At 43.4% G+C, this 9,096-nt stretch overlaps 1 protein-coding gene across 1 annotated transcript; it reads left to right on the top strand.

Annotated features, from left to right (window-relative positions):
- Nucleotides 1-4,828: 4,828 nt before the first annotated feature.
- Nucleotides 4,829-8,437, top strand: LOC124702335. Its single transcript, XM_047234463.1, has 8 exons — nt 4,829-5,092; nt 5,376-5,443; nt 5,913-5,979; nt 6,318-6,472; nt 6,555-6,625; nt 6,751-6,819; nt 7,063-7,163; nt 7,741-8,437. Exons 1-8 carry the CDS (start codon nt 4,844-4,846, stop codon nt 8,038-8,040), a joined length of 1,080 nt encoding a protein of 359 aa, XP_047090419.1. The 5' UTR covers nt 4,829-4,843; the 3' UTR covers nt 8,041-8,437.
- Nucleotides 8,438-9,096: the final 659 nt, after the last annotated feature.

Genomic DNA, 9,096 nt, shown 5'->3' on the forward strand with positions numbered 1-9,096 from the left:
GAAGAGATTCCAAAGCCTACAAGATGAGGCTCTTGTTGCTGCGGTAGACGTTCACTTGCCGCTTGCAAAGCGCGTAGAAGATCTTGATCACGATCGCTTCCGGCGCCACGAACGGGCATCACCTCCGTACTCGGTCACACGTTCGGTTGTTGATGAAGACGACGTCCACCTCCCCGTTCCAGCGGGCAGCGGAAGTAGTAGCTCCTCTTGAATCCGACAACACGACGGCGTGGTGTCGGTGGTGGTGGAGAAATCCGGCGGAGCTTCGCTTAAGCGTGCGGGATGTGGTGGAGGAGAGAGACCGCTAGGGTTTGGGGAGAGAGGGGGTTGGGCGCCGGCCCTCTAAGGGGTGCGGCCAAGGCTGAGGCTTGAAGTGGTCAGCCCCCTCTCCTATGCCCCTCATTATATAGGTGGAAGCACCAAGAGTTCTAGTCCAAGTCTTCGAATAAGACCCCAACACTAAAACCTCCCATATGTGGGAAACCTACTCAAGGAGGGAGTCCTACCCAAGGTGGGACTCCCACCTTTCCTTGAGGTGGGTTGGCCGGCCACCCTAGGGGAGTCCACCTTGGACTCCTCCCCTTTAGGGTTGGCTGGTCATGCAAGGTGGAGTCCCTCCGGGACTCTACTTTCCATGGTGATTTCTTCCGGACTTTTCTAGAACCTTCTAGAACCCGCCATAAATGCACCTTGGATCATTTCCAAACTTGGAATATGACTTCCTATATATGAATCTTATTCTCCGGACCATTCCGGAACTCCTCGTGATGTCCGGGATCTCATCCGGGACTCCGAACAAATATTCGAACTCCATTCCATATTCAAGTTCTACCATTTCAACATCCAACTTTAAGTGTGTCACCCTACGGTTCGTGAACTATGCGGACATGGTTGAGTACTCACTCCGACCAATAACCAATAGCGGGATCTGGAGATCCATAATGGCTCCCACATATTCAACGATGACTTTAGTGATCGAATGAACCATTCACATACGATACCAATTCCCTTTGTCACGCGATATATTTTACTTGTCCGAGGTTTGATCTTCGGTATCACTCTATACCTTGTTAAACCTTGTCTCCTGATAAGTACTCTTTACTCGTACCGTGGTATGTGGTCTCTTATGAACTCATTCATATGCTTGCAAGACATTAGACGACATTCCACCGAGAGGGCCCAGAGTATATCTATCCGTCATCGGGATGGACAAATCCCACTGTTGATCCATATGCCTCAACTCATACTTTCCGGATACTTAATCCCACCTTTATAACCACCCATTTACGCAGATGGCGTTTGGTGTAATCAAAGTACCTTTCCGGTATAAGTGATTTACATGATCTCATGGTCATAAGGACTAGGTAACTATGTATCAAAAGCTTTATAGCAAATAACTTAATGACGAGATCTTATGCTACGCTTAATTGGGTGTGTCCATTACATCATTCATATAATGATATAACCTTGTTATTAATAACATCCAATGTTCATGATTATGAAACTAATCATCCATTAATCAACAAGCTAGTTTAAGAGGCATACTAGGGACTTCTTTGTTGTCTACATATCACACATGTACTAATGTTTCGGTTAATACAATTATAGCATGATATATAAACATTTATCATAAACATAAAGATATAAATAATAATCACTTTATTATTGCCTCTTGGGCATATCTCCTTCACCCAAACCCATCGTGTGGTTGTCAAGCACAAGGTTTCGTATTAGTAAAACTGAAATAACCTGTAAATAAAGAAAGTAAAAAAAAACCTATGACTAGGCAAGCAAAGTAAAAAAAAAATACTAGAAAGGTCTTTGAGATTTTGGTTTGTGTTTGCTAATAGTAAAAGTATTTTTGTATTTTGGGATTTTATTGATGTAGAAAATATTAATGATAGAAATGGTGTTGGAAAGTTGTTTCTTATGATCCAGCCATCCACAACACTCTTGAGAGTGGGCCTCCTTGCCCGATCCTTCATCTACCTCGAATCCGACGACGTCGTCGCTTGGAGGATAGATGGTAGAGTGGCTTGGCTTGTACAAAGTAGAAGTAGTTTCTAGGTTGGTTGCCCTTCGCTCGCTTGATGCCAGAGAATGGCGTGATGCCACTAGGTTTGAGTGGAGTACCAGAACTCGCCGACTAGATCTGGGGATTTTTACTCTTCTACTTTAGAGGCTGGAGTACAAAGTGAAAAAGAGGGTTGTCGTTCCCTTCAGTAAGGTCCTGGTTTGTGCCTTCCTCTTGGTGAGGATTCGATCTGCTTCTTTGATTCCTTTGGCCAGCCGTGGTAGCGAGGGGAGGATGTGGAGTTTTGCGTCGTTCTTCTCTCCAGGAGGATGGAGGGTTGGTGTGCTGCCGAATCCTGGAGAGAAACACACGGTGCCCAGGTTTGCCACCATGATCTGCGACCATTCTGGAGGCCTCTCTAGACTCCATGATGGTGTTTTCTTCTACCTCCTGTGTGGAGACCCCTTCGCTGCTTCTTGCTGGAGTTCTCCGCCTTCTCATCGCCAAGTGGTACGCCCCCGGCGATGCCTAGGCGTCCGACGGTGGTGGCTCAGAGACGATGGAGAGGACCAAGGACATGATTGCTTTCTTAGTTCTTGTTCGAAGGTCCTTTTTGCATTTAGGTAGGGCTACGATGTTTTTTCTTTTTTCTGTAAGAGTCATGCATGTGATTTGTACCCACCGAATGAATTAATCACAACTTCGGAGCCCCTCTTTGTTCAAAAAAAGAGAGACATTAGTCCTGACCCCGCAGCACCCAATAGGCAAAGATGTCAAAGCAGCGTCGTCAGCCATCCATCTCCTTGCCAAGCAGAGGACACAACCTTACCTTGCATGCACCGTTGACCTGGTGAGTTGTCATCCCTACCAAGTAAATGGTACGGATAATTTCTGCTCCATATCCGCACGAGCATCCATTTTTGAGGCTATGGTATGCACTTTTTAGGAATCCGCCGAATGTGGATGCATACGTGGATATTGGTCAAGCGGATATCCGGCGGATACCGTATTAGTTATGTTATTGACAATATGTTCCAATGAATAAGGCTTACATTATTTAAAAAAAGGCAAATATGTAAATTTTTACCATTTTATTTCAAAAAATTATCATGCACACTACAAAATCAATATCATTTGATACATCATGATATATCTTTTCATATGATATTTATAAAATATTATATTTATTGATAGACTTTTTCTAAATGTTTGGTCAAAGTTCACTTGGCTTATGTTTTTTTAAAGCCTTACTCGTTGGAATGGAGGGAGTATTCGGCGGATATGGATTATCCGAGGTCCTCAGACAGGATCATTCGATCAAATTAGTCTAGCCCAAATACCTAGACACCCTAGTTAGTTCATCGACTCAACTATGCATAATACCTCTCCTTGTTATGTCATGCTATTATCAGTATTGTACGGTCTATTATTTCTCATTATTAATATGTTAGACTACCTTTGGATTATCATGATGGGTGTCAACATGCAAATTGTTGTGTTGCAAGAATAAGTGTGCATCTTTGAGTATAGTTTAGTGTTACACCTTTTCTTCTCACTCTTATTTTACATAAAAGAAACAAACTTATATTATTTTTTATGTGTGTATTTGTTAAATTATCCGTTTTTGATCCGAGTGCGCTCCATATCAATCCAATATTATCTATATCCAACCATTATCCGCTCCGATCTGAATCCCGAAAAAGATATGGTGGTATGGAACTAGCAATATCAGATACGTTTACATCCCTATATATCAGGGCCATAGTCGTGGTAATGCACGCCATATCTGCCCGCAGCCATGTCGTGGCAAATCACAGATCTACGCAACCGCCGCGGCGGAGATAGTGCGCCGGCTGGAGACCACGCGTTGAGACCTCAATCCCCAAGTTGAAGAGCAAAACCTTTAGACGCTTTGCCGCGAGCTCTGGGGCTGCCACCTTAGATTCACGTTTTTTTGCGCAAGGAGTACCGTGAGAGCCCCCTACTCCCTTCGAGAGACTAGGTCAACCGTCACCGCAACACGGGTGAGCGACATCGGCGGAGATGAGGGGGCGCGAGCTAGGAGGACATCAACGACAGATAGGTGTCACCTTCGGTTCGCCTGCTACGAGGAAAACAATGGAGTCGGGGTTTATCTAAGTGTATGCTCTTGAGAGATGTTCTTGGTTGATATATTAGACGGTCATGAACTTCAATTCTCCGTCTAACAAAATTTTGGTGGTTGCATATTTTGTCGCTTGCTGCGCCATAACTGTTTTCGCGAATTTGCATATCTAAAGTTGTAAACAATATTTGTGGGTGCAAATCTTAACTCTTGAACTGGATGAACTTGTTGTAACTTTCAGAAGGTTTAATACTACATCTATTTGTTGGTAATCGTTTTAAATCGGAGGGAGTAGCAAATCGGGCATTTCAACAGCTCTATATGATGCATGGAAGAGAATTGTAGAGATTCAACAATTTTACCCTCCCAAATCAGCGTAGGAGACCAGTCAGGCTTTACCTTCCCAAAATTCCACCTGTCAAATGGTCAGATCTGGCGTCTCCGTTCGACGCCATGAAATCCCCTAATCGCCCTCCCATCCTCCGCCGGTCTCCAGTGGGCCGCACACGCCAAAGGCCACCTGCCCAGGGACATTCCGGTCAAGTCAGTACTCCGTTCACGGGGCCGGCGACGCAAAATTCCACGCTCCCAGCCAAGCCGGCGAGACGGGCGACGCCTTCTCCTCCACCTCCACGCCGCCGCGTGGGCCAGCCCGAGCAGACCAGCATCAAGGTTCTCGCCGCCCGACCACGCCCCGATCCGTGTTCTCCCGCCCGCCGGCCCTGATGAGGCTGCTCGCGCTCCTCCTGGCCGCGGCGGCCCTCGCCGCCGCGCACGAGCACCACGGCGAGACGCCCACCTGCGCCGGTGCCGGCGCCGGCGGGCGCGTGCTCGCGGAGTTCCGCCCCGGGGAGGTGACCCTGGACGGGCACCCCACCGACTGGGAAGCCGTGGAGGCCTCGGAGTTCCCGTTGCTACCCGCGCTGGACCCCGACGAGGACAAGGCCTACACCGGCGGCAAAGTCACCGTCAAGGTTCGCGCCCCCTCTCCACGAACTTCATAACTTGTGGATCTCGAGCAGCAAGGTAGATCGTAAGATACAGCTGCCCCAGTTGCTGAAACGGTGGCCTGTGAACGCTGAACTCCGATGCTATACTGCAGAGTTTGGCTCGTTGATGTGTAGTGTCATTTATAGTAGCCGTCTGAATTAGACGTGTTGTGGGTTTGCAGTGGAAGAGCCATTTCGTATGTGTGATGTCTCCTAAGTGGTGGTGGCTCTGTTTAACTTTTGGAATGGACTGTGTCTGTGTGTGCAGGCTGTGCATGATGGCGTCAATGTTTTCTTCATGCTGCAAGTTGATGGGGATTATGCTTACACTAAAGGGTACTTTTAACTTTCCTGTGGTACACCTCTATGCTAGCGTGTATATACGCTATTGGTCTGCATGATACAGCTAGTGGTCTGCACGATACAGTTAGAGGAAGCTGTAGTGCTCTCTATGGTCACTTTCTTTTTTGTCCAGAGGTGTTACATTTTATTGGAGACATCGGTCAGCTATATTGTTTTGCAGTTTGCTGCACAAAATCACCCAGCAGGCTGCTAAGATCATCTCGTTCATTCCTTTTATTTAGACATCTATTTCTTGCTAAGTTGTTCAGTTCAATTGTAGCCATGCGAGTTGTGGTTATTGCATGTCATTTTCTCTTATCCTTTTTCTTCTCAAAGGCCTGATGATGGTTTCATTTAGTTGATAGTGCCTTGTGTTTCATGTTAGCTTTGTAGCGTTACTTTTCAGCTATACAGTTTTGTAGCAAGTAACCTGTGCTTTTGACTGACTTGCTGCACATTGCAGCGATAATAAGAAATGCCCATCTGTTGCTCTGATGTTCCAAGTTGGAGAAAAAGCTACATATTATGATGTAAGTTTAATTTATCCCTGATTATTTCAAACTCTCAAGTCAAGGTGATAAATGTAACCATTATATGTGTCAGTTTAGTACTGCTGAATATTACTACTACCTCTGATCCATATTACTTGTCTCTACTTTGGATGTGTATCTAGAAGTAAAATGTGTCTAGATACATCCATATTAGTGACAATTAATATGGATCAGAGGGAGTAATTAGTTAGTTTTATTTCTTCGTGTAGTTTGTACTGAGCCCCTATTGGTCATTATACACACGGATAATGTTATTTACTCCTTTTGCTCTACTGTTACCACATTTATCTCAAGCTTGGAGCTGTTTGCCTTTTTAGATGGGAGGGTGCAAAGATTTGCCTGGTTCTTGCACGAGCAAAAGTTGCAGAGATCATGAGGTCGACATTATGCACTTTTCAGTTGGAAATGCTATTCCTGGGCGTCTTTACGGTGGCAATCACATAGATAATGCAGTTGGAAACGGAGGTGATAGGTAATTCTATTTTATCTCTCATGGTGATTATACAGTTGTATCTCATACGAAAATTGGATGTTGAAATACTTATTTTATATAGATTTGGCCATCTTGTTGATACCTATGCATGGAATCCCCATTGCCGCTACCTTGATGGTATAGGCCCTAAAGGTACTCCTGCTATTTGAAACGAGAAACTATCATCTTTTTTAATTTAACAGTTTCATTGTTGGATTAGAATATAAGATCCATTTTCATTATTTTGTGCATAAACCCTGCATGATGGTTCATTTCAGAAAACAATTCAAATGCTCAAAACGATTGGCATGGGGCTTGGTGGCACAATTCCCTGACATTCCATTCAGGTAAGTCATTGAGCATCATCACCAGATTGTCATTGATCTCATTATACCCAATCCTGCATTTACACCACAGTAGTGTTCAGACAAGCTGAAAAATACATATTTCCGCAGAAGCAAATGAGTGATTCTCTTTGGAACATTCAACTGTTTTTGGTTCTTATATACGTATTAGACTTGATTAAAAGGCAAATGCACCCAAGTAGAAGTGTACAACTCCATCATCTTAATATCATGTGAACTCTTCAGGTTTCGTGGATGATGACAGCCCTTATGGAAAACAAGATGACAAGGGCACATATTACTTTGAATTCTCAAGGCCCCTAAGAACAATGGACCAGTTTCAGCAGGTGCTTATCTATTGCCTTGTTTCATTCTTTTCCACACTACATGAAAACCAGCATACCCAGGCACATGTGCGCAAATGAAGTTTCATGGTCAGATACATCCATATCATCATATTTCTGTTGACCAGTAGATTTGTAATTTGCCAGTTGTGCAAGGGTAACTGCATGTAAGCAACAATACCTGTAGTTGGGTGATTATCTTAATTATACTTCTTGTACTATAAGATTCATGCAACTTAAGGCAGTTAGTGCCACAGTACACTTAGGATGACAACCCACTAAAACATGTATACTGTGCTAATTTTCCGAACGGAGACTGTTCAGATGCTTGGACATTATCTGTACTCTGTACTGCCACCATACTAGATCCTTCAGCAACACAAGTTCAAGCATATCTCCTCTTATGGTGGTCAGTTTGTGTGGATCTACTTCAAACCTGCAAGCTGTAATACTCAAGAATTAATGCGCCTGAGTTGCATGCTTCATGATTTATATACAACAAATTTCAAATCATTTACATACTTTTGATTACTAAATCTGTTTGGCACCTAAATGTTTCTTTGGGTCTTTGGGCATGCAGGATGCACAGTTCACAATAGGTGAGCCGAGCAACATGGCTGTAGCTTTCTGGTACCCAACCGATGGCAAACCATGGAGCAACTCACAACATTATTCAGCCAGCTGCGACTGGTTGACTCTGGATATACAACCTTCATTGGAAACTTCTCAGTACCACCCAGCTCCTAATCGTTCTTGGGATGCCGCAACCGCCTTCGCCTTACTCCTTTCAGTAGTGGCTGTTTGCGTGTCATTTTTTGTGGGCTACTCAGCTTCAAAGAACAAAAGCAGCATCCAGTTTACACCCCTTGAGGAGATCTAGTTTGGTGGAGGAAATAATCCGATTAGTATTTCATCTGTGTGTAAGATCCTTTCATCCTTTGGAGAAGAGCGATTCCTGGGTTGCATTTGGATAATCTAGTGTAGGACACAGAAAATACGTACTACACACGGCAGATTTTGATTGTTACTTCAAGGTACATTTTCTGTAAATGTTGTATGTCAGTTCATACTGTCACTTTGACACCAGCTCATGTACATTTGATACGCAAGCCGTTGTAGCTAGATTTGGTGCAAATGTGATGGCCGTTGCCGCTAGGATTTAGTAGGGGCCTTTGTAATAGAAGGAAAAGCACATTAAGTATGAAATTTGGAGGACAGAGTCTAGGATTTGTTTTTTCCTACGGTACTTTCGGAATAAAGATACAGTACAGTTATCAGGATCTGCATTATTTTTTTATGTGAAATGGGCTACTCCATTAGAAATTCTTGGTTTCTGCAATTCCAGCACTTAGTTTGAGAGATGCACCTTTTTTAGGGGAATCCAGCATATTTTCTGTGGAGTGAATTTCACTTTTTACCCCCTAAGATCAATTTTGTGCCACTTTTTACCCAATTCAACAGAAATTTCTAAAAACTACCCCATTTATCATACTTTCTTCCATTTTTTACACTTTTCTATATTTTGCCCAACGAGAGTGGGTTTAGATTGAATCTAATGGCAGTGATCAATGGTTATAAGATTGAACCTTTCGTGAATTATTATTATAGAGTGTATTGCCATTAGGTTCCATTTTTTTAAATTTCTTAGATCGAGACTAGATCTGAATTGGCAACGCTGATGCAAACTTCAGAAAGCAAAAGTAGTTCAGGTAACTCTTGAACTGTTTCATCGATGGATATACCTGCAGTAACACAATTTTAGATCATAAACATGCGGACCATATATAGGGTGTCTGAACTTTTCTTTGAGTGAAAACTTTCAATCATTTGTTTCTTTCTAGGATGATTAGATGTGTTGAAGTTGTACTTGACTACGACATGATATTTTTAGTTACAATAGACATAAATTTGTGAATCTGATTTTTGTGTACATTGC

This window comes from Lolium rigidum, chromosome 3 (assembly GCF_022539505.1).
Source record: "Lolium rigidum isolate FL_2022 chromosome 3, APGP_CSIRO_Lrig_0.1, whole genome shotgun sequence".
NCBI classification, from domain to species: domain Eukaryota; kingdom Viridiplantae; phylum Streptophyta; class Magnoliopsida; order Poales; family Poaceae; genus Lolium; species Lolium rigidum.